Below are 24311 nucleotides of genomic sequence, written 5' to 3'. Positions count from 1 at the left end.
GGCCCGGGCGGGGACGGGTGGCCACCGCTGGCCGCCGTCCATGCTGGCTGATGATGTTCCCTGCCGGATTAGGCAGGAGGCACCGGCGGCTACGACGCCACGTAAGGCAATCACGTGCGGGTAAATAATCTGTTGACCCAGGGCACGTGACGTGTTCGCCGTTGAACCAGGTCACGGCGCGTCGCGTTGCATCTTGTTGAATTGTTGACTGAGCCAAACAACGCGACAACAAGCCACCTGTATAAAGCCCCTGCCCTGCCTCCCCTTTCCTTACCGCTCACCGGCGACCTCACACACCTGAACCTCCTTGCCTAGGCCTCTCTAGCCTCTCTTAAAACCGCCCCCATCCTCTTCCATTTTCATAACAATGTCCGTCGCTGGAATGAGCACCCCCCCTCGCGTCGCGTCCCCCGCTCCCACCCCGAGCAAGAAGGTGTGTAACGCGTCTCGACGCGTCTGTTCGTGTTTGGTCTGAGTCTTACTCAACCTTCACCGACTAGGCTGCGGCTGCTATCAATGCCATGTCACTCACGACCCCTACGAAAGCTGGCAAGATCCCAGCACTCAACCTCATCGACGATGAACGTCTTTCGAAGTCCCCTGCTTCTCTTGCGGACGAGCTCGAGGAAGAGGAGATAGACCCTGAGCTTGAGGAGCTCAGGAAGAAGTGGGTCGGGGAGATTGAGCTTCCAGAAAGTGAGTGACTTCAACGTGGACGCGTCGCGACGCGTGGTGCTCACATGACCGCGCAGATATGGAACCCCTGTTGACCGAGTCTAAGCGCCGCTTTGTCTTGTTCCCCATCCAGTACCATGAGGTTTGTTGGCTCAGTCTTTTGCCGCACCAACATTCCTCACACGTGGATGCAGATATGGCAAATGTACAAGAAGGCCGAGGCCTCCTTCTGGACTGTCGAGGAGATCGACCTCTCGAAGGATACCCACGACTGGAACAACCGTATGAACGACAACGAGCGTCACTTCATCTCACACGTCCTCGCTTTCTTCGCCGCGTCGGACGGTATCGTGAACGAGAACCTCGTCGAGCGTTTCTCGAACGAGGTGCAGGCCGCTGAGGCGCGCTGCTTCTATGGCTTCCAGATTATGATGGAGAACATCCACTCCGAGACATACTCGCTCCTCATCGACACTTACATCAAGGACCCGAAGCAACGCGAGCATCTCTTCGATGCCATTGATACCATCCCGTGCATCAAGAAGAAGGCGGACTGGGCTCTTCGCTGGATCTCGGACAAGCGTTCGAGCTTTGCTGAGCGCCTCATCGCGTTTGCTGCGGTCGAGGGTATCTTCTTCTCGGGCTCGTTCGCCTCCATTTTCTGGCTCAAGAAGCGTGGCCTCATGCCTGGTCTCACGTTCTCGAACGAGCTCATTAGTCGCGACGAGGGCATGCACACTGATTTCGCTTGCCTCCTCTTCACCCACCTCAAGCGTCGCCCTCACCCCGACATCGTCAAGCGCGTCATCACAGAGGCCGTCGGGATCGAGCAGGAGTTCTTGACTGGTGAGTGGTATCGATCTTCGTGCTCAACAGGGTGCTAACAACGTATCGTAGATGCCCTCCCTTGCGGGCTCATCGGCATGAACTCCACGCTCATGTGCCAGTACATCGAGTTCGTTGCCGACCGCCTTCTCGTCGCCCTCGGGGTTGAGAAGCTTTACAACGTGACGAACCCCTTCGACTTCATGGATATGATTTCGCTCCAGGGCAAGACCAACTTCTTCGAGAAGCGCGTCTCCGACTACGCGAAGGCCGGTGTCAACGCATCGGCGTCGAGTGGCAAGTCTGAGGTATCAGCGAAGAGCTTGTACGTCGCCCTCCTTTCTTTGTATCGAGGCATGCGATTAACGGTATCTTTGTAGCACGCTCGACGATGACTTCTAGACGAGCGTCGACGCTGTATCTGTCTATTGTATTGCTCACATTCTATGTTGTTCTGTCATCACTCCACGGACTCCTGGCCTCATCATCCATTGTGTCGATTCCTTATTAGATTGTTATCACTAGCATGCATACCATTACGAAGATGTACTCTTACGATGTATCATTGTCCATAATATACTTCATTATCATCGGAATCCTAGCTTGAGTCTAAGTACTTCGACGCTCAACCATGTCGCAATCAGCAAGCCTTGAAGGACCACTGTTTTTGTTTTCAGTCTGCGTGCAATGCGCCTAATGAAATGCCGACGGATCAGCTCACAGCGTCGTGGCCGACTCCCAGGTGCAGAGTAGTACGGGTCATAAGTTACTCCAGACAATCGGCTCGCTTCGTGTAGACAAAGGAGATGAGTTGCAAATACACGGGGCAACTAGTGATACACGTCAAGCCTCCCTAACAGCCAACGCAACAGTACGTACGAGTTTATTTCTCCTTCTTGGACTCGCCAGTCGGCTCTTTCCGTGAGGCCGGTGAGACCAGTAGCGCAGCACGTTCCTCGCGTATGGAGAGGATGACATATGTGACCAGGACTACGTTCGCAGCTACAATGGCTGTGATAGCTGCGAGGACCGCATTGCCTGTACGAGCAGCGTGCATGGTGAGCGAGAAGTGGTGAGGAGTAGCTGCACTGCGACGCACCATCCCAGAGGTAGTCCTTGGACAGAAAGTATGATGATACCGGGGCAAATGCCAACGCTGCTGCGAATATGAGCAGCTTGACAAGGATCCCGCTGTAGGTGTCGAGCCCGTTACGTCAGTGCTGCTTTACTTCGAGCCAAACGCGAGGCGCGCACCTTTGCTGAGCGGCCTGGCCGGCGACATTAGCGGCTGCTGTTTGTCCACTCATCGAGGAGCCAAACAATCGGTAGAATAGTTGCGGATGGGGGGGGGGGGGGGGGGCAGTATTGGCAGGACAGCTGGGTATCGTAGAGGTTTGGGTCGAGTCGGACTCCTCGCTGACGCGGGGAGAGATCTCAGATGCGTGTCCTGCGTGTAAACACGATCGACCCCGTTACCGGTGTGGCGGATGCCACGACCGCGACAGTCCTACTTACCTTCTGTGACCATCCCCTTCCCTGTCTTGCCATATTCTCGGCAGCACGCCTGGGACTGCAGTTTCTTTTCGGGGACAACCTACGACTTGTAACTCGCCATCGCAAGATGCAGCGTGTTCGCGCGACGACGCCCTCATCGCCCTCAAGTCGCGCCTTCCCCGAGATGCAATCAGGCCACCCCGAACCAATACCAGAGAATGAAGAGACCAAATCTGTGGAGAAGAAGCCTGAGTCCTTTGTTCGCCAATGGAGCTCGCGGCTGCGTCTGGAGCCATCCGAATGGGATATCCTCATAGCCTCGACGTGTCTGAAACTGCTCCTCTTCCCAGCATAGTGAGTGCCAGGTGGCCTTCGTTGCAAGGTATTCTCTGATATGATCGACTCGTAGCAGGTCGACTGACTTCGAGGTGCACCGGAATTGGCTCGCCGTCACGCACACGCTTCCGATATCCAAATGGTACTATGATGTATGTCTGCCTCTCGCGTACGTCGAATATATCTTGTGTAACCGATTGGGATGTACTAGACCACATCAGAATGGAGTGAGTGCCATGCAAAATCATGAAAGCTTCGGTCGTAAAGCGGTTTCCTGGCAGCACTCGACTACCCACCATTCTTCGCCTACTTCGAGAAGCTCATGTCGATCCCGGCATACTTCATTGACCCGCGCATAGTTGACTTGAACAACCTGAACTACGACGCATGGTCTGTCGTCGCGTATCAGCGAAGTACCGTCATCTTGACAGAGCTCGTCCTCGGCGCGGTCCTCCTGAGGTACTCACTATGTCACAATCCTGTGCCACAGTCTAGCTGACATTCGACCAGGTTTGTAAGAGGAGCGGTCAACCCTACTACGCAGAGAATCATATCCGCGTCACTATTTCTGCACCCGGGCTTCCTCATCGTAGACCATATACACTTCCAGTACAATGGCTTCATGTACGGGATTTTGCTTTGGTCTATCCTTATGGCTCGTGAGGTACATTCAGAGCATCTAGTCAGGTCAACGATGCTTCGAACTAACACTATCTAGGATAACAAACTAGCAAGCGGCTTCCTCTTTGCTGTCCTCCTCAACTTCAAGCACATCTACATGTATCTTGCCGTATGCTCCTCGAATGCCCTCCATCGTCCTCCGAAGGCTGACTAGTTGATATAGCCGGCATACTTCATCTACCTCCTGCGCTCCTTCTGCCTTTCGCCTTCTGGCGCCCTCCTTCCTACGCGCTTCATCTCCCTCGCCAACGCCGTCATCGGTGTTTTCCTCGTCTCGCTCGGCCCGTTTCTTCTAATGGGCCAGCTCCCACAGCTACTAAGCCGACTGTTTCCATTCACGCGAGGGTTGAACCACGCATACTGGGCACCGAACGTCTGGGCCCTGGTCACCGCAGCGGACCGTGTGCTGTTGAAAGGTGGGTAGATGGGGAATGTTGCAGTGAGATACTGATGCCGAATTTGTTGGTCACAGTGGTAAAGCGCGGCGCGTTGGCCATGTCGGTCAACGACGCGGGAGTCGCGTCGACATCCCGCGGGTTCGTTGGCGACACCGTCTTCGCTGTTCTTCCGAACGTAAAGCCCATCCATACTTTCATCATCACGATTGCTTTCCAAACGGTGAGCACGTCTGAGTTCTTCGGAGATCCCGGAATGATTTACCAGGCCGCACCTTTGTAGATTTACTTGGTAAAGCTCTGGCGCGCGCCCACGTACAAGTCGTTCGTGACCGCTCTCACCCTCTGCGGCTGGACATCCTTCATGTTCGGCTGGCACGTCCACGAGAAGGCTATCCTACTCGTCCTCGTACCCCTCAGGTATGGTTGTGTTCAGACTGTTCAGTGCGCTGCAGACGGCTCACCAACGGACAGTCTGATGGCAGCTGACAACCATGCATATTTCCGGACATTCATGATAGCCTCCGTGGCTGGCGTGTTCTCGCTGTTCCCACTGCTGTTCACTCCAGCAGGTGCGCCTCTTGTGCTTGTGCCTCGACTGGCTCATGACTCATGTCCGTGCACAGAGACCCTCGTCAAGGTTGTCTATTCAGCACTCTGGGCGGTGTTTGCTTTCGCTCCCCTCCACAGTCGAGTTTACGAGTACGTGCGACGACAGCTCAAAATCCAGCAGGTCACTCATGCTTGTCCCAACACAGGTTCCCGAGGTCTCTGCCCTTCGTCATCATCGACAGTCTCGAGAAGCTCTACCTCGCAGGCTTCCCTGTCCTCCAGCTCTTCGTCACGCTCTTCCCGATGTTGACCAGCAGCCAAAGCTCCGCCTCGCCGTCGCCTGGCGCTAACGCTGAGGTGCAGGTCGAGGCCGTGAAAAGCGACAAGCTAGAGCCGGGGATGAGTGCCTTAGAGTTCTTGCCATTGATGCTGACGAGCGTGTACTGTGCGGTTGGTCTTGTATGGGCGTTCTTGCGACTGTCTGTCATTTATATACGGCAGCAGTACTGATGGTGGAGACAATGATACCATTGCGCTGTTTGGGTCATAGGGTAGAGGTTTCTGCACGGATGTTTGAGTCATATACATTCAAGTACATCCCATCACCTGGGAGAAGGTACACTGTTGTGTGATATTATGACTACTGGTCTGTGTATACGTTGTCTACCGAACGTAAGTTTTTACCGAAGTAGGCGTTTGTGCGTCACAAACTATGGCAGGCGGTGGTGTGAAGAAACACCGCCCACCTCAAACAAGGACGTTTTGTTTCCTCTCCCACGACGAAGAGGCCTTTGCACAAGACGGGTCGCGGCGGACGGTCTTGTATAGGCGTAGGGCAACGTTGTGGTGAACGAATAAAGTGCGTGAGCACAAGACGCGTCCTTTTATATGGTCGCTGAGCCGGCCACGTGGTCGACACCTTCGATCGTCGGAATGATGTACGACTGGCAGCCACAACCCCCGCAACGCGCGCTCACCGAGTACATACCGCACTTCGCCTGGCCTATCCTGCGCCATACTATTTGCCCCGTTCTCTTGCTAGATGCCAGCGACGTCGCGTACCTCGGAATTCCGCCAGCTACTCAAGGAAAAGGAGAATGTATTCCCTGACCCGAAACGACGCAAGAGATCGAAACGCGCCTCCGCAGACGGACAACGCGAGGGTGACGAGCTGCTCAACAGGCAGTACCTGAATGATGCCTACTCTGTGGTATGCAATGAACTTCATCTGTCCTGCGGTTTATGTGGCTCATCGCGCGCACAAGCTGAACCACATCAACTCACTGGCGCGCATGGCTTCGTCCATACGAAAGGCATACCTGAACGTCGACCCTCGGCATGGGCCCATATCGCGGCAGTCCCCACGAACGATAGACCTTGGCTCGGCAGACCAGTCTTGGTCGAATATCAAGTATCTCACGGACGCGGAGCGGGACCAGATTGACCTGCAAGCCAGAGTCATCCTCTCGAGGTGCTCGGAACGGGTGAAAGAGCTTGAGGTGGTAGAGAAACGTAAGTCAATATTGGTGACAACTCCGTGATGCGGGTGCTGGACATAGTACCTCCAGGCCGTGCGGAGCTGGTAGCAAGCCGCAAGAACCCTCTCACTCGATTACTGCCCGCACGTCTGCGGCAAGATGACTCCACCGCAGCCTCCGACTTCATTGCCGCGCACCACTCCAGCATAACATGGTACCTCAGCCGGCGACTGGCAGACGCCAGCCAGTCCCTCAAGGAGATGCAGGAGGAGCGGATGAAGCGGCAGCTGGAGCGCACACGGACGCTCGGCTCGGGAGCGACGCGCGAGGCGATGTACATGGACATGTCCTCGTCGAAGCCCTCGCCCACAGAATCCTCGGCGAGCGGCAGCTGGCTTGGCGGCGCGTCGAACCTCGCGTCGAGCTTCGCCGCGAGCATCGGGTCGAACGACGCGTACGGCTCCGCGGCTACCATCAAGCCGGGCCCGTCGTCGCTGCCGGATGACCTCCTCGACGACACGGACGAGGAGGAGCTCGAACTCACGCAGTCGCAGATCATGCAGTTCGAGACGGAGAACGCGAACATCCTGCAGTCCGTGCAGGACACACTCGCATCCGTGCAGCAGGCGGAGTCGCGCCTGTTCGAGATCAGCGCGCTGCAGGCGGAACTCGTCACGCAGCTAACGCGGCAGACGGAGCAGACGGAGCAGCTCTACGAAGACGCCATCGCCACCGCGTCGATGGTCGAGAAGGGCAACGTCCAGCTGAAGGAGGCGAGGCGGAGAGCACGGGACAGCAGGAAGTGGATCCTGATGTTCCTCATTGGTGCCAGCTTGTCGCTGCTTTTCTTGCACTACTACTGATTTACTATGTATTGGGACATCTGGATCGCGCATTCTGTAGACATCATATATCGCACGGGACTGACTGCCTTCCTCCATTATGTATCCATTGTCCGCCATCATACCTTATTCATACAGACAGTGCACAGGTTCATTCTAAGTACACAAAGTCGGAAGTCTAGCGAGCTCTGGATGCTGTGTCTATCGCGGGTGTCCAAGAAGGGGTGCACCCTCCTCCGCGTCTTCGACAGCTTCCTCGATGGCCTCGGCAGCCAGCTCCTCTACGTCCGGAGAGACTCCCTGGAGGCGGCGGATCTCCGCTTGCATTGCGCGGTAGACGATGCTGTATCAAAGGGCTCATGAGAAAGCCTATCCACGGATTGGAACGCTAGTACGTACACGCTAGCTGTCATCCCTAGCAGCAGGCCGCCGACGGAGAGACCTACGTTCAGCCACTTGGTGGCTACGAAATACAGCATGAGTACCTCTATCAGCAACGCTCCTCGTGATGACAGTGGTAAACGTACACGTATCCATATGGTTTCGAGTCTCGCCGTCAGACAGCGCCGCGAGACGCGAGCCTACGAAGACCAGCAGCGCGACCTTTGGGAACGTCGCGAACGTCGCGATACAGAATTGCCAGAGAGCGACTGCCCTGATAGACTGTCGAGTGTTCATGAGCTGTCGTCAGTCATCGAGCGTTGGTCATGAGACCCACAGCGAACAGCGCATTTGAGTACACCCATGGCGGGAATGGTGACGCGCGGATGAGCGTGATCAGCGGCAGGCCCTTCGCGTCCTAGCAGAGGTCCCATGAGCAACTGTTTCGCGGCATGGGATGAACAGGAAGATACGTACAACGACGATCTCGAGGGCCTGCCATTTCTCATTGGAGGCTGACCATTGGTGGAGTTTCCGACTGAAAAGAAATCGCAGGACGGTGAAGCAGAGGGCGGAGCCTAACAATGACCCGCCGGCTGCGAGAGGGAAGCCCTTCAAGCCGTATGCAAAGCCGCATAGCGTGCACACGGTCGAGTGCCCGATGCAAGGAGGGAACGAGATGACCACTGTATGTGCGGATTAGTTATATCAAACGCAGACTTTCATATACAACAGGACAAACCTAGTACGCTGAGAAGGATCAAGGAACCGTACCACAAGTGACTGATCTTCTGAGCGAGGTCATACAGCGCCTGGCCGATGCGCCCCGGTCCGACGACAATGAACGTAGTCGGGATGGCAATGTATATGGCTAGGGAACAAAGTAGAAAGATCTTTGATTCCAGAGAACCATCCTGCAGTTCAGCTACGTACACGAGAGCACATCCCATACATAAGACTCGCCTTCCCGCGAATGCCCAACTGCCGATACCGCCTGAAGGCAGCATAGCCGTAGTGTTTGAACGCCGCGAGCGCCCAGCTCACGCTGTAACCACTTTGCGGTGCCATCGTCTGTTTCCTGCTTGCCGCTCAACGAGTTCAACTCGAAGGAAGACGTGAGTAGGTGGGAGTGAGTGCCCTGGGAGGAACCGGGAGGGTACACGCTGCTGTCCATCATCGCTGCGGCGGCGTCACGAGCGTCCACCAGGTCTATTTCAAGTATCATACTGCAAGCTCGCTCCGTCGGCCCATCTGCGGGAAACCTGCTGTCTGCTTGGGAGAGAATCCAGGAAACGTCTGTGAACCGAAGGGTGTAGTGGGAGGACACCAGCAAGAGGCCATGGAGAAGTTCTCGGCATTTCGGGTGCGCCATTCTTCGCAGATGCATCACCGTCGTTCTGGAACTAACATCGCATGACCACTAGGATCCTGGAACAGGCATCCAGGTAGGTAGCCTCGCAGTACAGCTCGCTTTCTAACGACGACTCATTGTATCCTCTGCAGCCATTTCTGAAACCCGTCCCGCCCACGGATAGCGAGACACTCACGGCCATTGCGCTACCATTCGGCTATGTCATTGGTGCAGTACGGACATTGCTCGTGCTGGTCCTGGGCGGGCTGTATGCCGTGTTGGTGGAAGGACTTTGCGCTGCCCTCGTGAGTCGTCTCCTCGCATACGAATTGTGCTCGAACTCATGAGACCAGAAACCAGTCCCGCCCCTGCACAGAATTGTGACGGGGTTGTCTACGGCGATCCTTGCGCGTCTAGTGCTTCTGATACTTGGACTGCCCTGGATACCTGTTGAGTCGGTGACTCGTAAAAGAGGGTGTGTACTCCAGCTTTTTCACGACAATCGGAGCAACCACTGAGATGCTACTACTTCGCAGACGGGGAGCCAAAGCACCTGAGCGATGGAGCCCAGGTGCAGGCGACATCATCGTGTCGAACTGGGTTTCGACCATCGAAGTCCTATGGTTAGCATTCCGGTGTGCCTTCACGTTGACTCACGCTATGCAGCATCATCTCACCCTACTGACTGGTTAGATTCAATCCGATATTTGTGCTACCAGTGTACTCGGCCTCTGATTTCCCAGAGCCTACCGCTCGTGTCTCGTCACCCATCACCCGTACTCCCGGACGACGTACAGGTACAGGGTCTGCAGCTATCTCCTCCCCAACCGCTCGTGCACCGACCCCGCGCGTGTCCATCGCTGGATTCAAGCAAGTATCGCTCTTCGGTATCTTGCACGCTATCGGGAACGTTCCAGAGGCTGTCCAGCCTGGTACACCAGGCATCAAGTCTTTGGAAGAGATCAGGAGCAACGCCGACCGCCCGGTAGTCGTGTTCCCAGAGTGCACCACGAGCAATGGCCGTGGTCTGTTGAGATTCGCGGAGCTCTTCAAAGGCGTTTCTGTCCCAGTGACGAAGTTCAAGGTCTTCGTGATGTGTGTTCGGTGAGTAGCTTATGCGGCTGACTATTGTCGAGTCGTACTCACTGTATGCACGACTTCACCAGCTATGACCCTCCGGCTGCGCTCTCGCCGACGATGACCCACTCAATACCGTCAAACGCGTTGAATCCAATACCGCACCTATTCTCTCTCACGACATCCCTAGTGCCATTCACGATGTCCATCCGCCTCCTTGCGCCGTCGGAGTCGCCCAGCTCAGGCTCGTTCCTTGCGAGTGAGTTCCTCGCAGAAGGCAAACACGACGACTACCTCACAGAGGCATGCGCATCGCTCATTGCGCAGATCGGCAAGATGAAACGAGTCGGATTCGGCTGGGAAGACAAGATTGCATTTCTCGAGTTCTACAAGAGCAAAAAGTAGACAGCACGCAGAGCGTATGTACGCCATGGTACGAGACATGAAACTTTCCTCCACAGAAGAACACGTAAATGGACAATCGCAAAATAAAAAACATGATTGAAGGAAAGGGAGGCGACCCCATAGAAATCGGGAACCTCTTCGCCTGCGGTTTCATGAACACGTACAGTTTGTGCGGCCTTCTGATCCGCATATCGTCCATGAAGTATCGTGTCCCGTAAGCACTGCCAGGATCCATACCGCCATGGCAGTCTCACTACCATACAGGGGAGGCCTCGACGTTGCCGGTGCCCGGTGTCTCGTTCTCTTTGTTATTCTCGGCCAGTTCGCCAGGTTCCACAGGATCGACTTGCTCCTCGAACGCTATCTGCATGTCCCTATCTGTTCTAGGGTCACCCGAACGACAAGTGATGCGCCTTGCGGGGCTCCTTCCACGACTGTCCTCGCGGCGCGCGACGCGAGTGCCATGGGGTGATATTCGCTCTTGCTTCACTGTAGACTGTGCTGCGGGCGACCGCATCCTACCAGCCTGCAGCAGAGGTTCGGTTTCACGGACGCGAGTGGCATATTCATCCTGGTAAATCGCCTTTGAATGAGTGACAGCCCCCGTAACCCTAAAATGCACACTGACCAGCGAAACGATGCGCACACGACAATTCATCAATTCCTTGCCGTCCAGTTGGTCAATGGCGTTGTCCGCCTCTTGCTTGGTCTCGTACTTGACGAACCTGTCGTCCGTTTCAGACGCTGTTCTCGCTGTCAATCGCCCTACTCACCCAACACGTCTACCCATTTTACCGATCTCGCAGTAGGCGACACGGCCAGCGCTCCGTGCAAAATCTTTCAATTGCTAAAGGCACTGTCAGCGATACACAACCGAGCTCAAGTAAGTCAGATTTGCCTGCCAGCATATTTCCCTGTTGAGGTACGTGATCGCCACCGTGTTCCTGCTATCAACGGATGCCGAGTATTCTCGCAACGCTTGCCTGACGAACGGAGTCACATCCAGCACGGCGCAATGCTTTGGTATTTCTGCTTACCGACCACGCGGTTCGCGAGCCGGAGGATGTTCGACGTCCCGCAGTTTTGTGCGAGGAACGTACAACGAGACGTGAAGTTCTTGAGAGGGGACGCGTTTAGTTTGCCTCTACCGAGACGTCACCATGACGCTCACCGGCCCCCAGAAAGCGACGCTTAGCTAGCACGGAGACAACGTCCTACCTGCCATGTACATCATCCAGTTCTTCATAGAGTATACCAACGTACCAGGGCATCCTGTCGTGCACACCACACTTAGCGGTCCGTTGGCGCATGATGACGACCAGTCGCCTACCTTGTCTGATTCGAACTTTACGATCGCGAAGCCTGGATTGTATGCGCGATTCGGACATGCGAATAAACATGTGGGCGGTGCCTACCTGTCCTCAACGTCAAGTCTACTATTGGTCCGTAGATAGAGAGGTGCTGAGGAGACATCGTTGTTCGCTATTCAGTCGATCTAACTGAACGTGCTCACTTTGCGCAAGTCATCTTCGTCAATGTCGTTCGGCATCTCTGCTGTGCGTCAGACAGCGAACTCGAGCAGTGAGACGATGGCTTACTGCCGAAGTAGACGCGTCTCTCAGCAGCCATATTCACACCGAACGCGTTGCTTGAGGACGAAACAAAGACGAACAGGGTCGAGAACGGAGGGAGATGGGGGTCAGAGACAAGAAGGGCGAAGCTGCGACGGCACGCCTGACGAAGCCATGGTGCTTGGTTCACCAGGTGTCACCAAGGCTCCCAGAATGGCAAGTGTCGCATGAACGAGACATCCCCCGCTTCTACGCCGTAAACCAGGCATAGACCATACGCCATGAGACCACTCAGAACTGTGTTGCCGTGAAGCTTCAGCAATGTCTCCGTAAAAGCATCATGAATTGTTGGAACAATTGGTTGAGCGTTAGCACATCACATCTGAGTATCAACACTGTACGTCAGTTACCAACACAGAAGACGAGGCACTTGAGACATGCACGCACCTATGCTACATCATATAGGTACATTGGCTAGAGATACTGAGTATATGCTGCCTTCAAAGCCTCGCCTTAGGCTTCACGATTGCTTGGAACGCTCGCCTCAAGTCGGTCTTCATATCCTGGTATGATATCCGTGGTCGATGAGCGCAGACAGCTGATGGCTATATGTGTATACGTACCTCAAGGTCTTCGACGCCGCAGCTGATACGAACCAATCTAGGGTCCGCTCCAGGATCAACTGTGCTACGCTGCTCTATGAGAGACTCGACGCCTCCTAGACTTGTCGCAGGCTGTCGAGGCTATTAGTGTGAGCCACACACCCCATGGGTCGTATATACTTACGACGAAGAATTCCAATGAATGTGGAAGTAAACGAGCATACTCTGGATTCTTCAACTGAAGCTCAACGTGAGTATGGTGTCGAGTAGAGGAGTCAACAATGACCGACCAGAATAGCAAACGTCGGATTCCATCCGCCTTCCAACTGAGCACTCGGCTCAAATCCTCGGCTGTCCTTGCCCTGCAGACTCGAGTGCCAAACAGTGTCGATGACACCGGCAGGGATCCCGTCAAAAGCTCTGCCCTATGACCAGAGAAAGGCGTCAGAGAGCTCGGTTCCAGCGTGCGCACGAGATGACTTACACCAGCAGCCTGGCTCAACCAGCGAGCCAGCCCCTTAGCATTTTCCGACTGGCGCGGTACGCGGAGGTGCAGCGTACGGAGGGAGCGCAGGAGCAGCCACGACTCGAGGGACCCCATCATAGACCCAAGGAAGGTGCGCTGCGTCCATAGCTGTCGACATTATAAGGCATGTCAGCGGGATGTCTTAGACAGACGGGCCAAAGATATGATGCGGGCGACGTTGCATACGGGCACACTCGAAGAAGCTTCGATCACGCTAGCCCTGGTTGTCAATACAGTACCAACATACACCGGGCGGCGGGGAGGATAATCCTCCGCGCGATGGAATCCAGGGCGAAAGCCCGGCAGCGTGATCGATCGTATCACGTAAATCGAACTCACCGTTTTCCATTCGGCCTCGGTTGGCACGACGAGAACACCGCATAGCAGATCCGAGTGTCCGCCAAAGTACTTCGTTCCTGGGGGATCAATCTCAGCGACGTTAGTGGATCCCAAGCAAGTTTGCGACCTACCACTGTGCATAACCATGTCCGCGCCCCATTTGAATGGGTACTGCAAGGGAGGTGGGGCGAACGTCGAATCCACTAGCATTTTTGCGCCAGCAGCATGTGCCTGCGAATGTCAGACAAGATCAGCACTAGTCCGAGGAACCACCTTTGGCCGGTGCTCAAAGTCCGTACTTTTTCGGCATAATACTTGATATCTCTGATCAGGACGTTCAGTATAGAACCGCGTGGCGAGCATGAGTGTGTAACTTGCCGTGCTTCGCCGGTGGGGTTCAGAGGCGTTTCGAGCCAGCAGAGGTCACCCGGTTGGTAGTCATCGTCTAAGCCGATGAGGGGAAGGTCGCCGCCTCGGCTACGCTTGTACACCTCAATGGTGTTATGACATCCATGATACCCGCCTGTAATTGCGATGCGCTTTGGGTGGAAGTGAACTAACGCCTTTGGGAAAAAGGTGAACAAGGCTTCGAGCAGTTAGTCAACATCCCATCCGGGGGCACACTTACTGCATACGAAGCCGCTAGGCCAGACGCATACGTCAACGCAAATCCACCCTAGACATGGTCTATCAGCTTGAGCTTGGGAGCGGGTAAGGTGACCCTTACGTTGATTTTGCTAAGGACCCTTTCCGCACGCGTACTGACATCTTGGGTATAGCGAGAGTAGACGTGCCTCTCCGGGTTGCGCAAGTCCATGTTGTCTAGGTTAAGAGGGGTGTTGTCCGGAGGCAAGGGGGCCCTGAAGGCTGGCCAGATGTCAGTGCCCCTCGCTTGTATAGCAACATGGGTGAGACTCACTCGTTGTGACCGAGATGGACGCAGCTACTTCTCTGCCATGAACTAGCTCGTCATCGCCGTGAACGAGCTCAGTGCCAGTCAACTTTGGTGCAGCTTTGGGTGCCATGTCGACTCGTATGCAAGAGTAGTCTCCCATAGGCAGACCGCAAATACGACCTTTTTGGAGGGGAGGAGGACGGTCGTATTAGGGTCTGCTTCAAAACGCGCCCTCCATACTGGCCAAGCCCCTTGAGGACCCATTCTGTGATGGCCGGACGATGCCAGTGGCTGCGGCACGGCACGGCAAGAATGCCGGTGGCTGATCCCAGATCCATCTCAGATATTATCGGTCGTACTGTAGCCTTGTATGAGGCAGACTGCACATTGAATATGATATGATTTCTCGCTCTACGTCTACACTCAGTTCACGGCGAAACACAAGATGCACCGAAATCCTTCCCATGATCATAATTTCCCAACCTACAGCCCACCTCCCCCTCCGGCAGAAGGCTGGTACAGACCTATTATGACTTCACCACCACCCGCGTACGCGCACGGTGTTCATGGTGTCCCCCACGAACTGACACCGGTAGCCACAATATCAGCCTACTTCCCAGGACCATACATACCCATGATGCCTCCTGTCAATTGGCAGACTCCTCCGCCGGTATATCCGGCGTTTGCGCCACCGAGGGTATCGCAGACACCTGTAGTATGCGTAACGACCGTCCTCCTCCCCTCCAAAAAGGTCGTATTTGCGGTCTGCCTATGGGAGACTAGTATGCGTACAACCCAAACCGACTCGTGCGGAAGAGCCAGCGCATGTCGTAGCGTGCATTAGAACGGCGAATGAGGTGACACTCACCCTCGTGCAGGCCCGAGAACCGGCAGACCGAGTCCATCTGAGGACCGGTGCAGATCGTCGCAGTTAACGCGATGATGACCGGAGTGTACACGAACGTGGCCGATGTTTTTGAATGTCGTGCGAAACTGGTTGCCCCAGCTGCAGAGTAGGTGCGCCTCGGCGACGTTGAGCGCCATGAGACGACCGGTAAACGTCTTGTCATTGACCAGACCTCGGAATCCCGACGTAGATAGCTGCTCCGGGGAGAGCAGGATAACAGCCGTGTTCGATCGCGCCCTTTGCCAAGGGTCAGTGTTCACGCCTTTCGCTCGAGTGGTGTCGGCATTGATGACCACAGTTGTAAGGCCGGTGGCCTCGAACTTGGACTGCTGTTCTGATCTGAGCCATGATTTCCGCAGAGGAGTGTAGTGCCACTCACCATATCTTACTCAAGAGCCTTCGTCGGGCAGACCACAACCATACACGGGTCCGCTCTGGAGCGACTACGCAGCTCCTTCGGACACAGCTCCCGGTCCTTCGCTAAGGCTTGAGCTACAAGCATGTAAATCAAGAGAAATCCGGTTTTCCCTGATCCAGTTGGTGTGATTGCGAGCACGTCGACGCCGTCGAGTGCTTTACAAGCTCCTTCGAGCTGGTAGTCGTGGGGGTCCCATGGTAGAGTTTTCGAGGTGATGTCGCGGCAAAAAGCGATCCCTCCAGGGGAGCTGAACGAGGTGAATGAGTGTGTATAAGCCCCTTCAGACACGGGGCTTTGCATTGATTGGAGTCGGCTACGGTATATGCAATGAAGAGCTCAAGAGAGGGAAGCAGCAAGCAAATGAGGAGCGCGACGCGTCCGACGCGTCGCGCGCGAGAGATCTGAACGCGTGTTTCGGAGATGGACCTGCTTACGTAACTCCGCCAAAGGCGTTGGCCAGTGTTTGCCAGGGATATTGAGACAGACTAATGCAAGAGTGGGATGCTGTCGACTATCAAGCTTTGAACCGGAGAGCGTCAAGGAACGGTGAGTCAAAGAGAAGCCAGAGGATGTATCGTGGGCTAGTCAGGGCACCCTGCTGCCGAGAGTATTACCACGGATGTAGACTCGCAAGCCAGTCCTTAGAGGCGCTTGTCCCCTTTTGTGCACTCCTCTTTTTGGTAATCGTTCATGTCCAGGAAAGGAGACGGAGTGTGAAAAGGAGACAAGCGCCTCTGTCCTTAGAGGCGCTTGTCCCCTTTTGTGCACTCCTCTTTTTGGTAATCGTTCATGTCCAGGAAAGGAGACGGAGTGTGAAAAGGAGACAAGCGCCTCTAAGGACTGGGCGGATTGGGCGCCGTTTACCTTGGTCGACCCGTGGGAATCGGGACTTAGTGAAATCGCGCACCCTCCTCTAGGACAAGGGTGGTGAGCCTCGCGCTGCATCGCACATCTACAGCATCTCGGATAGGAACGACTCTCGATTTCGACAAGTAAACATATGCTATTCAGATATCAACCAGGATTCCCGCCTCGCCTCGCCCTCGCCGCGGCTCTCGCTCCCCGAGCACCTCTCGCGCGCTGTCGCGCCGCCTGCTCCCTCACCTCCATGAAGTTCTCTGTCGTAAGCTGAGACTGGAACGTGAACGACCTCGACGGTGCGGCCGCCGGACCGCTTGGAGCGCTGGGACCGGCATTGGAACTATGCGGCCAATATGGGGGCGGGATTGGTAGCGGGAGGCCTGGCCGCGTGCCCGGTGCGGGCGAGTTGAAGTGCGCGGATTGAGGAGGTGCGTGTCGAATTGATGGACCGGCACCATGAGTGATGTTGTTCGTATAATGGGATGGTGGTGAGACCGCTGAAGGGAAAGTGGGAGCGAATTGGTGGGGTATGGCGTGTGGTACAGCGAGCATCATGTCAGGGACTCGAGGTCCATCATACGGAGTTGGTGAGTGATAAGCATATGTCATAGGTGTGGGGAGCTGTATGCTGCCAGGCTGTGTCGGTGTAGACGGCGGAGCAGGCCAAAGCGGAGGAGCACGTCCTGCTGGGATGGCCAGAGGCGGTGCGGTTGTCAAATTGACGCTGTGGGTGACCTGCGGACAGTGGATGATGTCGCATTCAAAACGCCTGCATTCAAACGGTCTGAGACGTACCAGGGTGTTTGTATGTGGTCGTTTCGCAGCAGGGGCTGAATCCATAGCATGTTCGCTGCGCGGTGACGTGCCAGTCTGATCGCTCGCGCGGGTCCTCTTCCTTGTGGTCTCTGCGGGAGGCTGCCGCAGGATGATTGTGTGACAGATCATTAGCCACGTCTTCGCAATATGGGTCGGCTCTACGCACCTGAGTGATACTAGTACTCTCCTGAGGCCCAGACTCTGCAGATACACCTGCTTGGAGCTGAGCAGCTGGTTGCCTGGCTGACGCAGCCTTTGGCTTGGCTATGAAGCGGATTTCAAGGGAACACAGAACATCGCAGAGCTCGTTCTCATATAGATCTCCCCAGAACCAGCCATCAAGCATCGCTTTGAAGCGTGCACGGGGGATAGGCCCAGCGGATGCGAGGCGAGTAATCATATCATCGTCAAGGAGTCCGCTGGCGGCAAAGAACGCATTGCTGTGGTCGCGCGTGAGTACCTCTTCCCGCCAATTCTCCAACGTATCTTGGACGTTGGTGTCCGGGAGCCCTTCCTTCTGCGAACGGCTCTTTCGAGTGCGTGGGAGCCGCGGAGGTCGTGCGCGATCAAAGAGGGATGGGTCGCAGATGTCGCAACACGGCACGCTAAGTTCTGGCTGGGCTAGGAGAAGTTCACTCATTGTCAGTCTTCGTATAATGCTCGAATGTAGGATCTCTCACCGATCAGTGTACAATCATATATCTCCCTCCAAACTCGACGCCGGCAGTGGGTGCTCTGCACGAAGGCTAAAAGGCCTTCATCTTGTGCTTCAAGATCGAGATGGGGCTGGTCGCGTTCTTCAAGCGGACCATCTGTGTCGCCCAGGCTAGTGCCCCGCTCAAGCCCGTGCCGTATGGCATGTTCCTTGTTGCCCTTTGGGTGACCAGCCTTCGCCCGACCTCGTCCTTTCGTCCGTTTGTTTCCGCTTTGCTGGGTAGGCGGTGCGGTAGTACTACCGGCTGTCACAGTGGATAGCTGCTGAATGACGTTGTTGTAGGCAGAGCGTTCGACGAGGAGCACCGCAAGGCCTGTCCGGTTTCGCCCTCGGGCGGCACGGCCAGCGCGTTGAACAAAGTTTGAAAGCTTCGCTGGCAGCTTCCACTGAACGACAAGATCGACGTCAGCTACATTACAGCCCTACAGCATACGTCAGTCAGTGATCTTCGAGTTGAAGCACATTATTCTAAGACTTACCATGCCCGCCGCATCAGTACAAACCAGGATGCGGATTGGCCCGCTCCATCGTGTGTCGTCTACGTTGGTCGTCTCGGAATCTGGGGCTGCGCCGCTACTGCGGAATGCACTCATTGCCGCGCGGCGATACTCTGGCGACATTGTGGCGTTAAACGGGCGGATGAAGCCCGCGTTTGCTAGTGCTGGGTTGCGTTGTTTGAGGACCGTCTCCAGATGGTCAATGATCTCGTTTCCCGTTTCGATCTTCTCAACATAAAGGTATGTCTTCGGAATGTCTTGTGCTGTCGTAATCGTTGTAGGGAGTATGAAGTCGAGGTCAGCGTATGTGTTCTGCGGATGTTCGCACGCACGGACAATGATCGACACGTTTGGGCGATCGTTCCCGACATTCACAAATTTACTTCCCAACTTCGGGAAGTGAAGCTTGGTGTGCAAGTCTCGCCGGACACGTGCCGTGAGGGTCGCTGTTAGAGCAATGATAGGCGTCCCAGGCCGAAGGAACGCGCGAATGGTTCCGAGGCTGTTGTAGTGTTTACGGAAGTCTGAGCCCCAGTGTGAAAGGCAGTGCGCCTCATCCAAGATGACACTGAGCACGCGTGAAGAGAAGCGCTGGTTGCGCAGGACTTGCGTCTTGAACATTTGTGACTGCAACATCTCGGGCGATATGAGGATAATCCGGTATTCACCGCGGAGGATCCCCTGCGGGCAGCTCAGTCAGTCATCGATGCAAGAGAATGGAGCACTCACTCTGATGTTCTGCCTCATCTGGGCGAAGTTACACTGACTGTTGACCGCGACAGCTGTGAGGTTAAAATCGGTCTTGAACGTCCCGACCTACCATACACACTATTAGCAGTGGCTGAGCCGGCGGATTGCGTGGACGTACCATCTCCTCTTCGAGTGCAAGCAGAGGACTGACCATGATCGTGACCTTGCCTTGGTTGGCGGGCCACAAATGAGGGCCTGCTGCGATTGCCGTCTTTCCCGAGCCCGTGGGTGCTTGGATCATGGTGTCAATGCCCTCAATTTGCGCTCGAATACCTTCCATCTGGAATGGCCGTGGGCCGTTCTCCCATTTGTATGCGTCCTTCATGAGTCGCACTAGCTCGTCCACTTGCGCGGTTGTCATGCGAGGTCTTGGACGCAAGAAGCTCAGATCTGATCGTCGATGGGCATCCCGGAGCTTCCATGCATGTTGGGAGGCTGGTCCATTGGGCATGGCTGACAGCTGTCAAGGAGTTTGACGGTGAGCAAGTGATGCAAAGTCAAGAGTGAAGGGGTTCAAGACAGAAAAGCGGGACCGCTGGCGTCGCGGCCAGCTCGATCGTGCCAGCCACACCGATCGTAGCCCAGTTTCTTTCAAATATTAGAGGGTGCCGTTGCACCTACGACCACTTCTCTGTGCCTACGCCAGGGCCGTCTGCAAGCCATGGACAACGTGCTCCCACCGTCATCTCCACCTCTAGAGTCACCGCTAACCACCCCGCCGTCTTCCCCGCCAAGGGCAATAGGAGATGAGCCACCCCTTCCGTCGTTGCTGGACCTGCCGGGCCTCCTGCAGATGTCACCTGAAGTCAGTGAGGTTGACCCGGTTGAAGAACGTACCTTGTCATCAGATCCTTCAATGCTACCCACCTCACCTATCCGGACTCGTGAAGATCGCCTGCGGAAGGCAAACACGGCAAGGCGTCGAGATCGCAAGGCTCGGGAGGAGGCAGCCGAGGCTGAGAAAGCGGAGGCGCGGAGGCAGACATGTCAGTCAATTTTGCAGATACTTCGAGACACAGACACACCTTTTGGTGATCTCCTCGAGTTCATCTCGGATCCTGCCCACCAGCAAGGGCGAGAGCGGTACTGGGGCCTCTTTGCGGACACTGCCCGAGTTCACCGGATCCTGAACTTGTGGGTTTCCTCAGAGAACAGCACAACCGGCCGCGAGGCAGTTCACGAATGGGCTGTGGGATATGTCAGTCGGATTGTGGCCCGTGAAGGTCGGAGGGCTACGAAAGACGGCTTCTTACGGACGCAAGAACGAACCGTTGACCAAGACTTTGCCCTGGGCTTCAGGCTCGCAAATCTGAAGGACAAACTTGACGAGCAGTGTCCTACCGTTGTCCAAGTCCTAGAATCATTCAGTAGTACTGCACGGCAGCGTCGTAAATCTTCACGAAACTGGCAGACACGCCAACAGAATGTACGTGATCAGATATTCCGTCATGACAGATAATCAATCGTATTGTTCAGTACCTCACCAACAGCCTGCTCATCGGACTTGGTGCCAGAAGCCAAAAGAACAACTACGCGAGGCATGTCTTTGGACTGTACGCGTATGCGTCTGGGTCCCAGCGCCAGATGATTGAGCTGTTGTCCCATCTCGGGGTGTGTAGCAGCTACAGCACCATCACGGCAAACATGAAGGACGGCATGCTCGATACACATGCCCTGACTAGTACCACCAGTGACACTTCGCTTCCCGTACCTCCCATCCAAGAAGCCACCGTTGCGCTCCTCAATCTCAATGAGTCGAGTTCCGACTCTGACCCAGATTCGTCGGAATCGGACTTGCCAGCTGCCACATGGATGACTACCCCACGTATGCAGAGACATGCTCCCGAGCGAGCAGAGTCAGAATCAACCTCGAATGCTGCACTACCACTCGCGCAAGAAGAATGGGAAGATGATCCCCAGCCCACAGACACAGCGCGTACGCGGCATGAACCCGTCCTGCAGGAGGACTTGGACTCACCGGCAGCATGTCAGCCCAATCCTAACCATCTAGGGACGACAGACACCGATGAGGAGGCCATTAAGCAGGGACCTTTACCCTCGACACAGCCATTAGGAAGCCCAGTGGAGGAATCCGCGCCGCCTGCGAACGGCGGCTTTTCTGATCCTAACGAGGACTCGGATGCGATGTGGGCAATGTTTGATGAAGTGGTTGGTGACGCCGACCTCAATGAAGCACCGAGATACTCCGGTGAACAGACAAACGCAGACGCAGAGCTACGTGGCAGGTTGAATGACCTACGCACAGAGACGCAACAAGGGCAAGGTCGCCAACACGCGGAGAAGAAGCGCGTCGTGATCGGTCTACTCAAGCGCCTCTCAGATGCGTGTCGACACGCTGCACGTGTAAAGGCATCTACGCGTATCCTCGCTTTTGTGTACGACAACATCAACATGTTCTTTCGCCTCGCGGAGCCCACTATTGGCGACAAGTCTACCCTTCAAAATGGGACGTGCGCCACTGCCTTCGAGCTCTTCGACGCGCATCCTGACGACATGCTCGCGTCCGACTACATCGCCTCCCTCACTCACGCACCAAACCTCTCCCGAAACGACATCCTCATGACGCATAGCGAGAACCGTGCATTCACGGATCTTCTCCAGCGCACGGTTCTCTCCATCATCATCAATTACGGAGGTCCAGGCTTCTCGCGATTTCGCAAGCAAGTTGAAGATATGGCGCCGGGCGCATACGATCAACGAATTCCTCTTCATCGCACTGAGATCTTCCCATTGCCGACCATGAAGATAGATGAGTCCACCATCATTGGTAATGCGGAGGTCACTGAGACGATCTTCTCCGAAGTTGGCCTCGAGATGGGCTCGGATGATTTCCAGGAGACCGTGAAGCTCATTGCTGGCGACCAGCTATCAATTGCCCGTCTACGCGCACTCGCGAGGAATCGTGCGGGCCACGACAGCTTCTCCAATTCCTATCTCTGGGCAGTCGTCATCCCCGGTATCTTCCACTACAAGATGGCTGCCACCCACGGCTTCATGGAGCTGTTCTACGGCTCTAATCCTAGTCCTCGCAACCCTGGTTCACTCGCCTTCCATAACAACGTCCTCGATCGCACGCCAATCACTATTACCTCCATGCCGCCATTCCGTGAGTCCCGCAATCTCATATTCATCTCACTCTATGCGCGGGTCTTGCATTGTCTCGAACTCGTCAGCCGCTGCGAAGATCTCGCTGATTATGCTGCCAATGTCACCTTTGAGGTGTTGAAGTTCCATGCCGGGGAGATCGTCGCGCAGTTCACTGATGGCAAACGCGTTGATCGCATGCGCACTGCTCGCGCCGCTGAGCTGCGTTCCATGGGGCCGGACAATCAGCGGGCAGAGGCGATGCGATCGGCGAGTCGGAGTGGAGGGAATACCACCATAAGCGAGGCTCAGGTGCGTATTTCAGACCAATTTTCATTCACTTGCTCACCTTGTATCATCACAAATAGGGTGCTGCGCAGCATCAATCAGACGCGGACATCCCGAATCTGTCGTCGCGCCAGCTCACCGAGGGTGATATGGTCTTCGAAAATGCCATCCTTCTCTTCCGCGACGCGTTGATCCTGCGCCTCCTCACAGATACCGTCAAATGCGGCGACTCAGGCCGGCTGGTGCTCGTGTTCAAGATTCTCGCACTCTACTACCGCGGCTGCGGGCGCACGAAATACGCGCAGGAGGTATTGTTCGTCCTACACAACATCACACATGTCTGGCCTGAGCCACTACGGTACAGTCCGGTTTGTCTGCTTACTAATAACCGCCACCGTCTTACAGATTTCCACAGGAATGTCGTTCTGCAAAATTGGTTAGTGAATCCGACAGGCAAGCCCAATGCTTGGGTCGAGGTCGACCTGATGCAGGAGCATTTCAACTTCTGGATCAAGGTCAGTCACGTTCCGCGAATCAGCTACTCTCGCAAAGTGGTACTCATCTACATAATCATCTTTGTAGACCATATACAAGGCACACGGTCCAGCCGCTTCATGGGAGTGGCTGGCGATGATCTCACCCTGCATCGACATTCTACGCCGCCTCGCGACCGAGATCAACACCACCCTGGGCGCAAAGCAGGGGACGAAGCACACCACACCCAATCTTGAGAGGGATATAGGCTATCTCATGGCGTCTCTTCGCCGCTACGAAGTCTACCAGTACAATCCTGGCCGCGAGATCGACGACGGGTCAGACTCTAACCCGGTGGTTGCAGACTCACTCACCATCGGCCTTCAGCGCCTCTCGGAGCCTCTCGGCGAGTTCAATACCTCACTCGCAAAGCTCAAACAGCGCTGCAAAGCAATACCCCTCATTGGCGGCGCATACGCTCACGTTCATGGTGCCAGCGACGACTCGGAGGAAGGAGTCTCGGCTACGCATGTCCGGCCACCAGTGGACACCGCACTTGCCGGCGTCGATCATCGCGGCGGTGCAAACGCTACTCATGTCCAGCCACCTGGAGATGCAGCAGCTGGCAGAGACCCTCTCAACGCTGCAAACGTGCAGCCACAACCCAACGGCGGAGATCCTGAGGGTGGTTTGCGCGAGGATGAATCTGAGGAGGAGTCAGGCGATGAAGACGACGATTTGGAGCCTCAAGCCCTCATGTCACTCGAGACAGCGGAGGACGTTGCGCTCGATATGGATGCTGCTGACTTCGTCTACGAAGACGAATGAACCTTACGTACATGCGTCGCTGCTAATCAACACGTTCAACTCGAACCAACGGACCTTGTTGTGTGCATTGTATATAGAGGCGAACGCGCGAATTCTCTAAGTCCCGATTCCCACGGGTCGACCAAGGTAAACGGCGCCCAATCCGCCCAGCCGTTCTGGCGAACGTGACGGACTTTGAATTTTTCTCTCGCCAGAACGACTGGGAACGAGCCTACCACGGATGCTCG

The 24311-nt window shown here is 55.5% G+C and overlaps 10 protein-coding genes across 10 annotated transcripts; 5 read left to right on the top strand and 5 right to left on the bottom strand.

Moving 5' to 3' along the window:
• Window positions 1-64: 64 nt before the first annotated feature.
• Window positions 65-1825, top strand: C8Q71DRAFT_730462 (beta subunit of ribonucleotide reductase). Its single transcript, XM_047922096.1, has 4 exons — window positions 65-433; window positions 501-696; window positions 753-817; window positions 870-1825. The coding sequence occupies exons 1-4, from the start codon at window positions 368-370 to the stop codon at window positions 1557-1559; spliced, it is 1017 nt and encodes a 338-aa protein (XP_047784709.1). The 5' UTR covers window positions 65-367; the 3' UTR covers window positions 1560-1825.
• A 558-nt stretch (window positions 1826-2383) lies between these two features.
• Window positions 2384-2807, bottom strand: C8Q71DRAFT_852420 (uncharacterized protein; the record flags this gene model as incomplete). Its single annotated transcript, XM_047926830.1, has 3 exons — window positions 2384-2538; window positions 2600-2691; window positions 2755-2807. 3 exons carry the CDS (start codon window positions 2805-2807, stop codon window positions 2384-2386), a joined length of 300 nt encoding a protein of 99 aa, XP_047784708.1.
• A 314-nt stretch (window positions 2808-3121) lies between these two features.
• C8Q71DRAFT_852419 (glycosyltransferase family 57 protein) lies at window positions 3122-5468 on the top strand (the record flags this gene model as incomplete). Its single annotated transcript, XM_047926829.1, has 12 exons — window positions 3122-3348; window positions 3404-3482; window positions 3542-3557; window positions 3612-3789; window positions 3841-3994; window positions 4049-4120; window positions 4175-4427; window positions 4484-4629; window positions 4690-4826; window positions 4881-4978; window positions 5033-5108; window positions 5165-5468. The coding sequence occupies 12 exons, from the start codon at window positions 3122-3124 to the stop codon at window positions 5466-5468; spliced, it is 1740 nt and encodes a 579-aa protein (XP_047784707.1).
• Window positions 5469-5913: 445 nt separating this feature from the next.
• C8Q71DRAFT_825993 (uncharacterized protein) lies at window positions 5914-7299 on the top strand (the record flags this gene model as incomplete). Its single annotated transcript, XM_047926291.1, has 3 exons — window positions 5914-6168; window positions 6224-6470; window positions 6518-7299. Exons 1-3 carry the CDS (start codon window positions 6001-6003, stop codon window positions 7297-7299), a joined length of 1197 nt encoding a protein of 398 aa, XP_047784706.1. The 5' UTR covers window positions 5914-6000.
• Window positions 7300-7479: 180 nt separating this feature from the next.
• C8Q71DRAFT_793556 (Golgi apparatus membrane protein TVP38) lies at window positions 7480-8727 on the bottom strand (the record flags this gene model as incomplete). The annotated part of the gene is made up of 7 exons (XM_047925478.1): window positions 7480-7621; window positions 7678-7741; window positions 7806-7941; window positions 7997-8077; window positions 8137-8345; window positions 8402-8552; window positions 8623-8727. 7 exons carry the CDS (start codon window positions 8725-8727, stop codon window positions 7480-7482), a joined length of 888 nt encoding a protein of 295 aa, XP_047784705.1.
• A 271-nt stretch (window positions 8728-8998) lies between these two features.
• Window positions 8999-10853, top strand: C8Q71DRAFT_865199 (uncharacterized protein; the record flags this gene model as incomplete). The annotated part of the gene is made up of 7 exons (XM_047928272.1): window positions 8999-9022; window positions 9084-9104; window positions 9163-9315; window positions 9364-9485; window positions 9547-9645; window positions 9704-10114; window positions 10177-10853. The coding sequence occupies 7 exons, from the start codon at window positions 8999-9001 to the stop codon at window positions 10490-10492; spliced, it is 1146 nt and encodes a 381-aa protein (XP_047784704.1). The 3' UTR covers window positions 10493-10853.
• On the bottom strand, window positions 10619-12219 carry C8Q71DRAFT_18139 (uncharacterized protein). The gene is made up of 11 exons (XM_047916811.1): window positions 12091-12219; window positions 12006-12043; window positions 11908-11953; window positions 11823-11854; window positions 11756-11764; window positions 11664-11706; window positions 11530-11608; window positions 11391-11475; window positions 11266-11339; window positions 11121-11217; window positions 10619-11063 (listed from the first exon to the last, which is right to left on the bottom strand). The coding sequence occupies exons 1-11, from the start codon at window positions 12119-12121 to the stop codon at window positions 10746-10748; spliced, it is 852 nt and encodes a 283-aa protein (XP_047784703.1). The 5' UTR covers window positions 12122-12219; the 3' UTR covers window positions 10619-10745.
• A 170-nt stretch (window positions 12220-12389) lies between these two features.
• Window positions 12390-14642, bottom strand: C8Q71DRAFT_730428 (cystathionine gamma-synthase). Its single transcript, XM_047922095.1, has 13 exons — window positions 14450-14642; window positions 14258-14397; window positions 14159-14206; window positions 13909-14093; window positions 13830-13854; window positions 13662-13761; window positions 13531-13607; window positions 13150-13299; window positions 12956-13090; window positions 12850-12903; window positions 12687-12797; window positions 12511-12626; window positions 12390-12445 (listed from the first exon to the last, which is right to left on the bottom strand). The coding sequence occupies exons 1-12, from the start codon at window positions 14583-14585 to the stop codon at window positions 12564-12566; spliced, it is 1224 nt and encodes a 407-aa protein (XP_047784702.1). The 5' UTR covers window positions 14586-14642; the 3' UTR covers window positions 12390-12445; window positions 12511-12563.
• Window positions 14643-17386: 2744 nt separating this feature from the next.
• Window positions 17387-21428, bottom strand: C8Q71DRAFT_793520 (P-loop containing nucleoside triphosphate hydrolase protein; the record flags this gene model as incomplete). The annotated part of the gene is made up of 8 exons (XM_047925476.1): window positions 17387-17526; window positions 17716-18048; window positions 18120-18564; window positions 18622-19320; window positions 19369-19455; window positions 19508-19757; window positions 20633-20698; window positions 21412-21428. The coding sequence occupies 8 exons, from the start codon at window positions 21426-21428 to the stop codon at window positions 17387-17389; spliced, it is 2037 nt and encodes a 678-aa protein (XP_047784701.1).
• Window positions 21429-22083: 655 nt separating this feature from the next.
• Window positions 22084-24084, top strand: C8Q71DRAFT_793555 (uncharacterized protein; the record flags this gene model as incomplete). The annotated part of the gene is made up of 5 exons (XM_047925477.1): window positions 22084-22720; window positions 22885-23140; window positions 23198-23297; window positions 23365-23836; window positions 23933-24084. The coding sequence occupies 5 exons, from the start codon at window positions 22084-22086 to the stop codon at window positions 24082-24084; spliced, it is 1617 nt and encodes a 538-aa protein (XP_047784700.1).
• Window positions 24085-24311: the final 227 nt, after the last annotated feature.

The sequence above is a fragment of the Rhodofomes roseus genome (assembly GCF_022264815.1).
Source record: "Rhodofomes roseus strain CIRM-BRFM 1785 chromosome Unknown C8Q71scaffold_1, whole genome shotgun sequence".
Lineage (NCBI taxonomy): Eukaryota > Fungi > Basidiomycota > Agaricomycetes > Polyporales > Fomitopsidaceae > Rhodofomes > Rhodofomes roseus.
This window is presented reverse-complemented; position numbering and strand designations above follow the sequence as displayed.

Coding starts and splice junctions, on each gene's coding strand:
- C8Q71DRAFT_730462 (XM_047922096.1), top strand. CDS start 368: ATGTCCGTCGCTGGAATGAGCACCCCCCCTCGCGTCGCGTCCCCCGCT. Junction 434..500: donor CTCCCACCCCGAGCAAGAAG/GTGTGTAACGCG, acceptor TTCACCGACTAG/GCTGCGGCTGCTATCAATGC. Junction 697..752: donor GGAGATTGAGCTTCCAGAAA/GTGAGTGACTTC, acceptor ATGACCGCGCAG/ATATGGAACCCCTGTTGACC.
- C8Q71DRAFT_18139 (XM_047916811.1), bottom strand. CDS start 12,121: ATGGCTGCTGAGAGACGCGTCTACTTCGGCA. Junction 11,855..11,907: donor AGACTTGACGTTGAGGACAG/GTAGGCACCGCC, acceptor CATACAATCCAG/GCTTCGCGATCGTAAAGTTC. Junction 11,609..11,663: donor GCGTCGCTTTCTGGGGGCCG/GTGAGCGTCATG, acceptor TCCCCTCTCAAG/AACTTCACGTCTCGTTGTAC.
- C8Q71DRAFT_730428 (XM_047922095.1), bottom strand. CDS start 14,585: ATGGGAGACTACTCTTGCATACGAGTCGACATGGCACCCAAAGCTGCA. Junction 14,207..14,257: donor GGGTCCTTAGCAAAATCAAC/GTAAGGGTCACC, acceptor GACCATGTCTAG/GGTGGATTTGCGTTGACGTA. Junction 12,627..12,686: donor GCGGCGTCGAAGACCTTGAG/GTACGTATACAC, acceptor ATATCATACCAG/GATATGAAGACCGACTTGAG.